Source organism: Sinohyriopsis cumingii, chromosome 10 (assembly GCF_028554795.1).
Source record: "Sinohyriopsis cumingii isolate HCF-2022 chromosome 10, ASM2855479v2, whole genome shotgun sequence".
Lineage (NCBI taxonomy): Eukaryota > Metazoa > Mollusca > Bivalvia > Unionida > Unionidae > Sinohyriopsis > Sinohyriopsis cumingii.
In genome coordinates, this window is record NC_142970.1 from 99785019 (window position 1) to 99800536 (window position 15518).

The 15518-nt window shown below is 32.5% G+C and overlaps 1 protein-coding gene across 1 annotated transcript in view; it reads left to right on the forward strand.

Annotated features, from left to right (window-relative positions):
* LOC149790718 (uncharacterized) overlaps nt 1-15518 on the forward strand; it is a 395180-nt gene that overhangs the window by 363278 nt on the left and 16384 nt on the right. The window contains exons 46-54 of the mRNA XM_089973252.1: nt 1758-1781; nt 7294-7344; nt 7886-7951; nt 9124-9201; nt 10208-10273; nt 11125-11688; nt 13445-13528; nt 14354-14580; nt 15044-15134. Coding sequence (XP_089829378.1) covers nt 1758-1781; nt 7294-7344; nt 7886-7951; nt 9124-9201; nt 10208-10273; nt 11125-11688; nt 13445-13528; nt 14354-14580; nt 15044-15134 — 1251 coding nt within the window. The remainder of the gene's footprint in view (nt 1-1757; nt 1782-7293; nt 7345-7885; nt 7952-9123; nt 9202-10207; nt 10274-11124; nt 11689-13444; nt 13529-14353; nt 14581-15043; nt 15135-15518) is intronic.

The following is a 15518-nucleotide window of genomic DNA, read 5'->3' on the forward strand; positions in this document are numbered from 1 at the left end:
ATAATGTCTAATGATATTTCAGGGCAATCATGAATACAGAGCATTTTGTTTTCTTACAAAACATGGCTCTGCTGGCATGGTACAAGCTTTTATATTAATGTTCCTTAAATAGGAAATCAGCCTCTAACATTGATGCATTTAAAATGAGAATAACATATTATGCTGAAATATATCGTGTGAAAAATTAATTATGACACAATTCGCCATCAATATATCTTTTTCCAATATAAATCATCTGTTTTGTTTTGCTTGTGTTTCTTATGCAAGTAAGTTATTTGTTTAATTAGGTTCTTGTTGTGTTCCATGTTATCAGTTATGTTTTTTCAGTTACGAAATGGATAAGTACAGATACAACCGAAAGCTCCTTGATCAAAGTTATAACAACTCAAAAGGCTTTTGGTAAAAATAGAAAACGCCCGGTTTTAGTCATGATTCCTCTTGGTCGTGTCTAATCAATATTTTATTTGAATATCAATATTTAGAAAAGTATTGAAAGACCCACATTTCATGTATCTCAGAAATATCTGAAAATTAATATAAAAACTTAATATGTATTTAACAACAAAACATTTAGTTCATGTGGCTTGATCATCGTATTACCCCGATTTCATGTAGGTTATTTTAGTTTTCAAAAGTAACCAAGCACAATTCACATTGTACACGTTTTATATTAGTTATCTGTCATTGGACACGATTAAATTGAAAATAAACATTTTACACCTGGTTATTTCTTTCATGCCACTAAATCCTTACAAAAGAACCACATTGAGGCTTTTACAGTTATATCCGTGCGATTAAGTACTCTATGAAACGTTAAAAACATCTAAATGTTATAAGATTATATATAATTATTTGCAGATGTTCTGCTCACGAAAAATAATGTTTGAACGTTTAGACGAAGAGAAAAATATTTCACTTGAGTGGAACGTAATGAATGCCTTGACGGCGTCATGTGCAGATTTCATCATTTGGTAACCAAACTGCATATGAAATGCAGGGGAGTTCTGGCTTTTTATTTATATTGCACGTACGCCGCTCTCAGATGTAACATGTTTTCCCAATAATCTCGTAGTACTCCACTCGCTAACTCTTAGAATTGTCCTTTCATTTTCACAAATTGTATTGCTAGTACTTTCTAAGTATTGCGAGTAATGGTTTATTTATTTTTAGCAAACATTATGCCATTACTTTCATTACATATTTTCTTTTTTTCACTCTTATCATGAAAATGGCTAATTTATCTCTTGATTGATAAATGATTCATGTATGACTTCCCTATTTGAGGTTAAAAAGGTATAAATTGCATGTCTATATGAAATTTGCTATTTTTAATTTACATTTACATCGTTTACTAGGGCTAACGGGCTTTTAGCGTCCTGCTTATAGGAAAGTAGATGCTAATGCAAACGCTCAGAATTACACATACACATACTAATAATTTCAGACTTTAAAAAATTTCATTATGGCCGTACCAAGGTTTCTAACTCCGAATTATACTATCTAAGAAAAATTATTTACAGTTTCATAAGAAAGATGATCGATACTGTCACGTCTGTTTTAAAACTGAAAGGTGTTAACGTTTGATATTTCCCACATCCGAAAAGTGGTATAAGATACTTTAGAACTGAATTTGGATAAGTTTTGAATCTTGCGACATCACATAAAATTATTTACCGAGTTGAACTCCATTCAGATGAGATGATGGTTAGTAATTTATATTTTATAGATAATTATCTTAAACTTAACTCTTGTTTCAGGCGAAACCACACGAACAACGACAAGTAAGTTTTATTTCATTCTTCTTCGAGCACGTCTGTATTATAACCCATTGCGCATGTCTGTAATGTAACCGATTGCGCACGTCTGTATTTAACCCATTGCGCATGTATGTATTGTAAACCATTGCGCATGCATCATGTACTTATTCAGTACCAAAAACAAGAAAAAACAACTTTTGTAACCAAGACTTTCCCGGTGCTGTAGACACAGCAGTTCGTAAATAGTGTGAAAAGAATCGGTACCGTTAGGATAAAAGTTTTGTAGTCAGCCAGTAGAATATTCTCGGTTATTGTTGGGAGTGATTTAGTTAGAACTATTCGTATTTATTATTTATCGGCAGAAAATGACTGGTTAGAGTGGACCGGTTTAGTATAATTACTTGGCGTGAGTGATTTTTTAATGAAATTAACGTTGCTGTTTTCCTTGATATATTGCAACATTAAGACGATTAAATTGAGGCACAATTGGACTAAGAACAAAGCAGCCATTGGAATAAAGAAACACTGGAAAAGTCGTATTAGAATTAAACAGTGCTAAAATTAGGCGTATTGCCTTTTCCTTTCGATTCTTCTTACATGATTACTTTTTGAAATAATAGTGACAGTGGGGCAGTTTACGGCTTGGATTAAGGTGATATTCAATTATTTTATATTTGGTTTATAAACAGTCTACGGAATTAGCTTACAACAATCGACCGATTTAAGGTAAACTTTATGGAATACAATTATACTGCATATATGATTATTTTAAAGTCTTAGTATTTGATTTCGTGATTTTACTAAGGCATGAATTTAAATGCAGTTTAAAGCAGGTCAGTGTTTTAAATTTGCAAGAGTGCTATTATAAAACCACGTGCTTCAAAGTTACATTCTAGACCAGTTTTGACATAAGTTATATATAATTGGCCTCTCACATTCATTTTTAGATTCGGTTCTTGCACGAGGAAACAAGCAACCTGCAATAAGCATTATTAATAATAACATCGATAACTTGTATTTGCTATTTGTTTACTCATATTTCGTAGTCTAACATGCATGCAAGGTAAGCCATTCTCCTTCTGACAGTACAGCTGGAACGCAGTTTTGCATTCGAAGATGATTAACATATTTTACTTCTTAAAACAAATGCAGCATGCAATTTCAAACATCCCCTTTAATTCTGCTCTATAGCTTGTAACAACAAACTACCATTTGTATACACTTAAACAGCATGTTATATATATATATATATATATATATATATATATATATATATATATATATATATATATATATATATATATATATATATATATCTTAGTTAATAGTTGAGATGATGTAGATTATAAATGATATTCCAGTAGCTTCATGTAGTCTGGAAGATGTAGACTTGGTATTTTTAGTGTATTCATCCGAAAATGTTGGGGAACAAAACTTCACGAAGATACTGGCTTTCACTCAAAATCTATTGAGAGCGTCATCCATAGACAGTGGGAGCGTTCGCGTCGGACTTGCCATTAGCAGTGCAAACGTTTATGTTTATTTTGATCTGCTTGACTACCAAAGCAAATCGGAAGTATTGAATGCAATTGAGATCTTGCCCTAAGTCCCTAATGGTGCAAATACCATAGAGGCTCTACATACAGTGAGAACTGAAATGTTTACCTATGATCGTGGGGACAGAACGAATGCTAGAAATGTTATAATATTATTTGCGAGTTATATATCGGATATTAACTTAGGAGATATAATACAGGAGGCTGACGCTGCTAAGATGGACGGCATTGAAATTTTCACCGTCGGGATAAGTATGGCAAGTGATCTGAGTAAAATTGTATCACTACCAACCTCCGAACATGCTTTCTACGTTAACGAATTCGATGACCTGCATGACATAAAGACTGAGTTCTTAAAGAAAGCATGCATACCAGGTAGAGACCGCTTTCTGATCACTGTTGTTTATTCATAGACTGACCATAGCAATAGAGCCGACGAATACTTTTAGAAAACGCTATTTAATTAAAATCTTCTTGTCTTCTTTAATCCTTTTTTTCTGTCATAAATGTAAAATCTAAAAATCTAATTATGGTTTTCCTTTTGTGTATAAGAAAACAAATCATATCTGTCACACCTAAACGTAAGTTGATGCAATTATGAAGACTATGTTACTTATTTTGCAGGTTCACTAGAACATAAACAAGTCTAAGTCACATTCATAAATGAAAAAGTGCGATATAGTTTAGATAAGTAGAACAATTGACAGATGGTACATAACGCGAATACGTAGAAAATAACAGAGGGCACATACTTTTACTTAATATATCTGGTGAATTCTTTTCAGGTAATATGATTTTATCAGGTAGTATGATGCAATACAGAATGTGACTAATTTTAAAAGAGCATATCAGAGAGCTTCTAGCTGGCTTACATTGTCCATATACATCTTTGCAAAAAGCACATTTCTTCCGGAAGCACATACTGTTCATTAAATGGAGTACTATATGGTAGTGTTTTCTAAGAATATGTTTCCAGGTACTTAGAACCCTCAACATATTGGCTTTAACAGTTTTTCTTTGAGCTGACCTCAGCATATTTGTATTTAATGTTTGTTACATTGGCTTCGTTTCTTCACTTTGAAAGTATTGATAGTTGTTGCTAAGATATTGCATATGACGATTAAATAAAGGATCATTGATATAATTATTCTACACGCAGGATACAATTCGAATAATAGACTAACAGTTCATCAGTTTAACGCTAATCTGAAGCAATGAACATAAAACTCCTGATTGGTAAGGGTAAAGAGATAATTTAAAATATTATATGAAATTCTAGAAAATACAACCATTCATGCAAAACAGGCAACTCAAATTCTAATATCAAAATATCAAAGATCCATAATGTTATGCTCTCACAAAAGTCATGATTTGATGTACAGCATTAATTTAACACAATATTAAATCATTATGAAAACGAGGTTTCTCTGCTTTTTACATTATTAAATTTCATCTATGAAATTGATTTCTACTTTTCTTTGAGTTGCATTGGTTGGTTTTCGAAAGAGCTGTTTCGTATGTATGTATGTATGCATGTATGTATGTATGTATGTATGTATGTATGCATGCATGCATGCATGCATGCATGCATGTATGTCTGTATGCATGCATGCATGCATGTATGTATGATTCGATATTTATAACTTGTCATATTTCAATTATATTTATGAACATTAGTGCAAGTTCGAATTTACAATTGGTACATAAGTCTAATTAAGGAACTATAATGAGAGAGATTCTGCTATTGTCATGAAAACGTCTTTCCTCATTCTTCATAAATAAATATACTGCTCGAATAGTTATTACTTTTTTTATGGGAGAAATACATATTCTTGGAAAATAAGGGTGATGCATAGTTTGTATCCATCCACGTCCTTTAAAATGTATGCATGTCTCAAGCAAAATATTTGGTCATTACACCAAAGATGTCTTTTTTCGGCCTTCAAAGTTGCAATAAATATTTGGTCTGTTACAGAAACACGGAATCTAAAGCCTATATTATGTTATTTTATTGGGACTGAAGGTAGAAATGAAGATCTATACGACGAACATACTGTTTTTGGTACAAGTTTAACATAAACTGGTATTCGTGTACCTTGTGTTTTTCGCAGTAAATTGCCATTCCATGAAGATTGTACATTTCTCAGTCGGAAAGAGGGAGATCACACATGAAATCACATAAGACGATATAGTGAGCTCGTTAAAACCTCCTAGCGATATAGTGTACTCGTTAAAACCTCCTCGTTAAAACCTCCTAACGAGCAAGGAATTATCGATCGGGAAGAAACATTGTGCAATATATATATATATATATATATATATATATATATATATATATATATATATATATATATATGACAGAATATACGTTAATAAAATAGAAGCTTTAGTTAAATGAGATAAATCATTAAAATTTGATATAAATGTTTCCATTCTCCCTATCACTTTTCCTTAAACATGAAACAAGACATGCGGAGAACATTTAAACTGACAAATACATATATGCAAAATACTAGTGTGTGTACAATATAAAGAATAACGCGATTCACTCTTTACTTTAGTACATATACCTGATTCAGCAAGGAGCTTATTTGTATTGAGACTAAATTTAAGTTTTACCCATACCTTCTCGAAAAAGTAAATTACCATGCGGATCTCTTACTCGTGTTTTGCGTATAATTGAATGGAAGTGTTCTATGCTTAAAGATAAAGCTGTCTTTTTTAGGATGGGATGCATGTCATAGGTCTTCGCTTAGCTACTTCAATGTGAGGCTTTTACAAATGGAGACTATTCTTATCGTTCGGAGGTAAAACATTATGATATGCATACAGCAGAGATTGGTGGATTAGTGAGCATACAAATAGGGGAATACTTGTCGTTGTAGGCGATTGCATGAGGTGGTTTTATACTTGTTCAATTCTAGAAAAATTTGACATGGGTGAATGAACGTCAAGAGGACAGTCGCCATTGCGCTAGTTATTTTCTTCCTTTAGATTTATATCTTGTTTTACTAATCCCTAAGTATCGGGTTAAGTGTGTTTCGTTCGATTCAATTCAAATCGAATGACTTTGTGTAATAACACACTGTCGGCTTATAATTTGTATCGATTGTTTTCTATTTTGGTTGTTCTTTTATCTGAATTATTTATTACAAACCGTCACCGATAATATGTTGGGGTTATACTTTCGATGTTTGTGTCCGTTATATAATTTCAATATGGTAAATATATTTTTCAATATCATCAAATACAGTACTGTATTTTGTTGTAAAGAATTATAGCTGGTTGTACACAATACAAATTGCAGTGATATAATTGATACTTGCTTGAACGATAAATAATACATAATATAGTTATGGAACGTGTATCACTGCTAACCAGAAGGCTTTCTAATCTTACATGTATTAAGCTGCAGTAGAATAGTTAGTGTGACAAGACTACACTAGGGCGTCTGAATGATTATTTTCCATATATGTTCCATATATACTGACAATATTTATTCTCTTTCACCATATTGCAGAATGCATCCTTCTCAAATGAGATTTAGTCAATATTTGTTTCGTAGAACGCGTTATTACTCAACGAATATCATATAGTTTGCATATAATTAAATCAGAAAATAGTAGTTTAACGCCATTTTTCAGCACACGATAGGCTATACATGGCGGCCAGTATTAATGGTGGAGGATGAACCCGGGAAAACCCCGGGAAGAACCACCGACCCACGAGAAGATACTGGCAAGCTTTCTCACATACCCACATTAGCCGAATCCGAGACTCGAACCCACGCAGACAGAGGTGAGATGGCAGTGATCCGTAACGGAGAGCGCGTTGGACCACTCGGCCACTCGGGGCCCCTTGTTAAATGTATTAAGGAACATTATACAAAATGATGAAGAAACGTTCTATTATTAAAACAACCATATACGATGGGATGCTTTATTATGATTCTTGTTCAAAATGCCTTTGACATATTGTAGGCAAGCCAACAACACCAAAACCAACGACGCCTAAACCTACAACTACAACAAGTAAGTGGAAGATTCGGAACGGTAAAATTACACTAATGTCTTGCTCCAATCCACAAATTGATACTGATATGTGCCTTTTCATAGTAAAATGTTGGGGTGAATGTACTTTGTTATCTATTTGTAGTAAATTTATAAATTATTCTCTTAAATTAAATATTTATCTATTTGAAGCTATACTTCAGTGGAATCATCGGTATGCTTATGCTAAAGATGTAATGCACGGACCATTGATTTTTCCGAGAGTAAGACAGTGTTAACGATCTGCATGCATGATCACAAACTGCAGATATATAGGGATAATATAATTTATTTGGAGAGTCGCATTCAATAATTTTCCAATGCAAAGCATCTATGAAAATGCAGTATATATTTACGTTCTTAAAGATATGAAGAGAAGTGAGCAAGTCTATATTTAACTTCTTAAAGATATCAAGGGAATTTAAGCAATATGCATTAAACAAAGGTTTATCTACATTAGAAGTGTTTAGGAATGAGATGTTTTCTTACAATAGCTGTTAATGATTACATTGATATTTTGTAGTAACGACCACAACAACGAAACCAACAACTCCAAAGCCTACTCCTTCTACAACAAAGTCAACAACAAGTAAGTAAAACATTTGCACGAGTATTTTGGCGGCTCCAGAATGTTATAAATATTTTGCACTTTCTCGGGTAAAGCTGTTGCAATGAGTATAGGTCACGATGGATATGTGTTAACTGTGATGGTATTCTTTGAAATTTTAATATTAACTTGATGCGTTTATACATCTATTCATTTCAAGGGGCTGTACGGCTTCATGGTAATCCAGAGAGGTGGATAATGCCAATGATTAGCAGCAATGATCATAAGCTACTGCGATATGACTGATTAGATAGAATAATTGTCTTGGAGATATGTAATCTATATTGCTTGGTAGTTATATTGTGATCATAGATGGACACATGTTTCTGGCATAGTTCTTGACGGATGACTCTAAAAACCTTTAACCGTTTTAAATGTTCAGGAGCTGCGCTAAGTGAATCTATCAGGGCTCGCCTTTGCACTAAATCGAAACAGCAAACAAATGCCTTAATGTTCTCTGTAGTTTGTTAAATGTCACGTACATACATACACTATGTATATCTTATCCATATGAGTCTCAATCTAATATTTAACAATCAGTTGCAGGACAGTTTACTTATGTATCTCATATGAGGTCCATTCGATGGATCTTCAAATTATGACATGTTCCTTCTTTGAGTATTCACATTTAATTTCACATAAAAGGTACATACTTAACAGGGAGAATGAAAAGAAAATGTAACTGATAAATACTTGGCAGAATAACATAGCCTTCATATAACTTTAGGCTCCAATTAATATAAATTGATTTAATTTTAAATGTGGTCACCTATGTGAAAACGTTCGAGTAGATTAGGAAACCAAAACATATCAGACTTGAAAATATCATGATGACTTTCAATTTGCAACATTTACCTATTGTTAACGACATTTATTCAATCGGTCCTTGCAACTCCTTTATAGTCAATAGATTTAATACATTAGAAATAGGTTTAACTCTGACGATTGAGATTGACAAAATATGTATGTAATTTTTAGCAACGCTGTCATTTTAGAAGGTTCGGTTAATATGTGTACTAATCTTTCTTGAATTTATTGTTTATAGAAAAACCCACATTGTATAATTTCTTCAATGCGAAAATATTTTGTTTATAAGATACAGCATTAGATGCTTTATTGCAAGTATTAGTTAAGATTGCAATTACACTTTCTAGCAAAACCTACAACACCAAAACCAACGACACCAAAACCGACGACACCGAAGCCTATACCTACAACGACAAAATCAACAAGTAAGTAGAACGTTTGTAGTACTAGAATTGCAATATCAGTATCATACCACCCTACAATGTATAATTATGGTGTGCATTTTCATACATAACGGTTGCAATGAAATAAGGACGTGATCGGCGTATATCAACTTTATTTATCAACTTTATTTATAGTTAGTCACGTTTAATATTAACCGAGTAACGGTTATACGTCTTTCGATGATCTCATATGCCTTATTTATAACAGCTGTACGACTCCGCGATATGAATTTATTAGGTCTCATTACATTGATAAAGCGTCATTGCATTCATGTACTTTCATTGTTTGCTACGTTTGGCTAGCAGCACTGCTGCACTAGAAAGTTTGCTATCTAAGATTCAAGAAACGAAAGGCAGCAAATGTAAATGCATTTGCACATTTTGTATGGAGTCTCCTGTTTAAATGAGCATTTAGCATAGCTAATTGTATTGGCATTATGATTTCAATTATACGGTGCACGAAATAGTGCAATTCAAAATGTATGTTCATTGGTAAGTAATGTCTAGTTATTCAGATTCATTAGATATCTTTCAGTTGCAAATAATATGCATAAATCTAATTTCAACTAGAGTCCTTAGTAGGAAAGTGTTCATTTATTTTAATAAAACCTTTATATATGACTTTAAAAATGATAGTTAATTTAGACCCTTTTGAGATATTGCGAAATATATTGTTCTCAAATGATTTTGAATCAATCCTTTGTCAAGACGCACTTTGTATTGCTTGGTAGATATCAAATCTTCTAATCTAGAGTTAACGCTGTAGACTGAGGTGAACATGATACAATAATATGTAAGTTTTAAACGGGCAGAAGTCTTATTTTAGAATGGTTGATACCTATTTTTAATTTTCTTTAATTATGTTTCTAAAGACATTAAAGACTATCACACAGTTTATTCAGTATAAAGCTTCTTTCCACTATATAAACACTAGAGAATGAAGTGTTCTATTACAAGTATTACTCATGATAATGTTGGCATTTTGTAGCAAAGCCGACAACACCAAAGCCGACGACACCAAGGCCTACAACTACAACAACAAAGAAAACAACACGTAAGTAAAACAGTTGGATGAAGGCAATTGCAGTAACATTTATTTAGGTGCACCCAAAAAGGTACAGGTATCTGTTTTCTGTGCCATGTTCTTTAGTGAATATGTCATTGGTTAAATGTCTGAATGTTTTTTAGTCTATGAAATTTAATATTAATCTAGATGAAGTTATACATCTATGATTCGATTTCTGTACTTATTCTAAAGGAGCTGTACTGTTTTATGTTAATCGAGAGAGTGTATAAGTGCTACATATATGAATTTATCATGTCTCACTAAAGTCCTAAAGTTACGTCGCATGCGTACACCGAATGGTTAACCAATATGGTATTATTGCAATCTACAATTTAAATATTTGGCAGGAAGATGAAAGTCTTTAGCGACTAGTATTGAAAGTTCAGTAGTCAGGAGACTTATTACATTCTTGTCAGTAAGTCCATATTGTGGCGGTTTGACTCATTTAAAAACATGCATTTGAATTCTTTTATATTTGAATTATATATTCCAAATATAGGGTGTCCATCGAATCAAGAAGGTAAGAGGAAGGTGATTTTCAGAATTATAGATCCTTCCCGGACAGTTAGGCAGCACTTAATAGAAATTATCATAACTGTGAATTTCATTATTAATGCGACAGTTTTTATTTAAAGAAGAGTTAAATAAAATGTTTTAATTCTGATTCATTTAGTAATATTCATGATGCTAATATTTGTTCGTTTCAGTGATGCATGTCACATGATACTATGCATATGTTCCAATATTAAGTCCTTTTGTACTATAAGTTTTGTCTGTAACATACGTAATTGTCACGAACAATTAACATTGGAGTCATTAGTAGTATATGACTATTATAGCGGCACCGAGACGAGAAGGATACGACCTTGTCATGGTGTTAGACTCATCTGTAAATTCATCAACATTCAATTGGATGATGGACGTTACAAAGAACACAATTCGAGAATTAAACATCGATGATGAAGAATGGCGCGTAGGTATTGTTACTTACAGTACTAATCCCAACAGAGAATTCAGCTTGAACCAGTTCAAGAAGAAAGCTGACGTTCTCAGACAAGTGGACAGGATCAGTTATAGACCAGGCCAAACAAACACTGCTTCTGCTCTGAAGTATGTAAGGACTAATATGTTTCGAGAAAATAATGGTGACCGTGATTTCGCCAAGAACTATTTGATCTTGATCACAGGGAATGAGAAAAGTCAGGATATGTATGCAGCGGCTGATGAATCCTACCAAATGCAAAGAGATGGTGTTGCCACATACGTAATTGGTCTTGGTATCAACGATAAGACTGAACTTGACGAATTGGCATCTCTTCCACTTGCTGATTATGAAGTTATTATTCCCGCTCCAAATCAAATCGGTGAAACACCCGGCCAAGTCATCTATAACATTAGGAGTCGTAAGTATAAAGATTCTGGCTTGGGCATGTGTCGTATAGTTCTAGATCGGCATATTCTTCCTGCATACTTAACCGCATTATCAGCCGTTAAAATAAGGGTGGCAAGGTCTTCCAATGAGCCGTGTTAACTGTTTTCTCGCATATCCAGTTCCTTGTTTCACCATCTTGTATCCTTCTTTGTAGCTAGCATGTATTATCCATTAACTTAAAATCGTATTGCTTTTCATTTTTTCATTTACATAATGTTGAAACATGTTATCTATTTCTATACTGTATATATATATATATATATATATATATATATATATATATATATATATATATATATATATATATATATATATATATATATATATATATATATTTGGTACATAGTTCCTATTCTAGTATTTGATCTCTGTGCAGTATATGTAAAACCATTCATGATATTTATGTTTCTTTTATATGCTTGAAATGGAAATTTGCTTACTTTAAGAAACTTTACGTTAAAATGTCTAACTGTGAATTGTGTTTATAACGTTATTCAGAGGGAATTTGACACCATTTTTTATGTTGCCTTATTATTAATCATAATTGCATATTTGTGCTTCCTTTTCCTCTTATTGCAGCTTGTGATCTTTGGTCAGTTTGAAATGACCCATACTACACTATATATTTAATCATTCCCAATGTAGGCGACCAACTGTTAAAGCGGAAGGTAGCTTGCAATAGAAATAATTACTAGATTTTAAAACAGATGAAGTTGTATTCGATGATGTGAAGAAAGTATTTTACACAGATACGCGTTACAATGAGACATGAGCTAACATTGATCCAACAACATGACTCTAATGAACACGAATCTACAGGTTTCCAGCCTGATAGCACAACGTCAAATTTATAACAATTATATTGTTACAAATATAAAAGAGTTATCATCAAAGGGAAACCGTTAAAGAGAATCATATCAGGTCATGGCTGCACTTCCGGAAAAAATATTTCTTTCCTTTAATTTCATTATATTCCTCTCAATGACAAGAATACTAAGTTTCCCTTTGTTACGTTTGTCTTAAACTAACTCATTGTCTGATTCTAATTGTCATTTTTCTTGCTTTCATAAATTCATTTTAGGATGTATTGTTAATGCTGAGTATATCTGCTTTATCTGTAATAAATGAAAGGTATTGTTGCCTGTTACCTATTTCTATTTTGGATTTTGGTCGATAAACTTGAAAATATTTCTTTATCAATGACATGATTTACGAAAGATTTATTCAAAGTAGAAAGAATCAGATAACCCTATTGCCAGAAAAAAATGTGCACACACACACACACACACACACACATCTGCATCTGCTCATAAATCACTGAAATTACATAAATTATGCCAACCAGGAGTTTAGCGGAATCAATACATTATCCATTATATATATATATATATATATATATATATATATATATATATATATATATATATATATATATATATATATATATATATATATATATATATATCTGTGTGTGTTCTTTTATGTTTACAATGTTTTTACTTTACAATTATATTTTAATTTAGAGGTATGAACTTTGTAGTCTGAAATAAAGAATTCTTATTCTTATTATATATATATATATATATATATATATATATATATATATATATATATATATATATATATATATATATATAAGTGTGTGTATGTGTTGAATTTTTATGTAGTTTGTACATGTAATGTTTACAAAAATATATCAATATATCAGTATTACATTACGTTTATAGGATCACCAACACCAAATCCACCTCCGCAGAGACCACCTCGACCAAGAACGACACCACGACCTATTCCACCAGATGAGGTTTTAGGTACATTTTTATTTCATATCTCCCTATTGGGGCCTCTCGCCACTAAATGATACATTAGATCTGCAAAATGGTAAATGATCTAGCGAAGGAGAACTTTAATTTTTCGTCTGAAAGGTTCCGTAAATAGAAACAGTAGTGACCGCAGTCATTATATCACATAATTAATGTAATTCAAATTTTAGGTGCCCTTATTGTTGTACGTATATTTATAAATTTTGTGTCCATTTACGTATGTATACTTGAATGTCAATGATGTATGTTGGTGCGTACAAAGTCAAGTATACATGTATAACTGTGTGTTTACCAGCGGGAATATATAGCATTGAGATGTATATACCTGTTGAAATATCAGTGTAATATTTTGTAACCGCAACAATGGTTCGAGGAATTGTTCTTTGCTTGTCTCTGTTTAGTGTTTACTTTTGAAAAAAAGACTCATTTAAAGTCGAAAGCGCTCACGCTTGTTTGAAACTAAATTTGCATTCTTTAATGTCAATTTATTACATTTATCTTAATGAATCCCTGGCACATTTGATCCTTTCCTGGATCCAGTGCACTAGAAAGGACTGATATTCGTTATATGACTTGTTTTCTCTCTCTCTCTCTCTCTCTCTCTCTCTCTCTCTCTCTCTCTCTCTCTCTCTCTCTCTCTATATATATATATATATATATATATATATATATATATATATATATTCGAGACACCCAGTCACCGTTTTTCTACGCGGTTAAACAAAATTCATATATTTAGGTATCACATTATTGATTATCTGCTTCAATACACATATGAAAAATATGCTTCTTACTCGCTTTTTGTTATTTCAGTTTGCAAGTCAACCGGCGATATTGTTTTTGTCTTGGACTCATCGGGAAGCGTTGGTCTTGAGAACTTTTACAGGGTCCTTAATTTCACGTATAATACTGTTCATCAACTGGACATTGAGTCTGGTAACTATCGAGTTGGGCTCGTCACATTCAGTGACTCCGCCCGAATAGAGTTCTATCTCAATACCTACAAAAAACGTCAGGAAATAGAATCAGCACTACAAAAGGTAAATAAACGATTGGTCTTGAAACAATTGATGTAGAGCAAAGACCGTACTTAAAGTGTTTTTGTTCAATTCTTGTCAAGAAATAGATACAGTCAAAATCTGAATACGTCTCAATTGTTAACTATAACCTTTATACATAAGTGTTAGTATTTGTCAAAAACAAAGTATGCAAGCATCACCAACAACTGCATATATTTTAAGTATAATATATCGGCAAAACTGTTTACGCCAAAATTAAAGTAAATAACACTTTCATTTTTAACCTTAAACAATGTATAATATCCTGACTTTGAAAATTAGTTCTAGTGATTGTTTCATGCAGAGTACGAAGAGATGAATAAATACACTTTACATCAATTTATATTCGTAAAACAGAATCCCTCTAACTGATTGTGTCTGGAGTTTAAGTCTCGTTGCAAATAACATTTTTACACATATTTCATTTTAATCACTGTCCTTTCAGGTTAGATATGTGTACGGCTCAACACACACAGCAGCTGCCTTAAGACGTGTCCGACAAGAACTCTTTCGTGCTGAAGCCGGAGACAGACAAGGTACTAAATCCATTCTCAAGATTGTGTTCCATTTCGCTGAGCAGATTTTTTCGATAAGTGATAAAACGATAAAACGTTGGTCAGTATGTGACGAGTTACGAAACCAATTACATATGCGGACATGATTCTTACGTGGCATGCCTGGTGCTGTCATACAAAAAAAAAACTTTCCGAGAATTTGCTTAACTAACTCTTGTCAAAAGCCAAGTAGAATTACCCTGGGCACGAGAGACATATCACATATTGGCCATGAGTGTCTTTTTATCCATCAATGTATGGAATTTACGTTAATAATTGAAAATGCGAAACATAGTCAAGATCGAAATTGCATTATCGAAATTATGATTTCCCTTTCGAAATCTTCTGCTATATTATCATTTACAA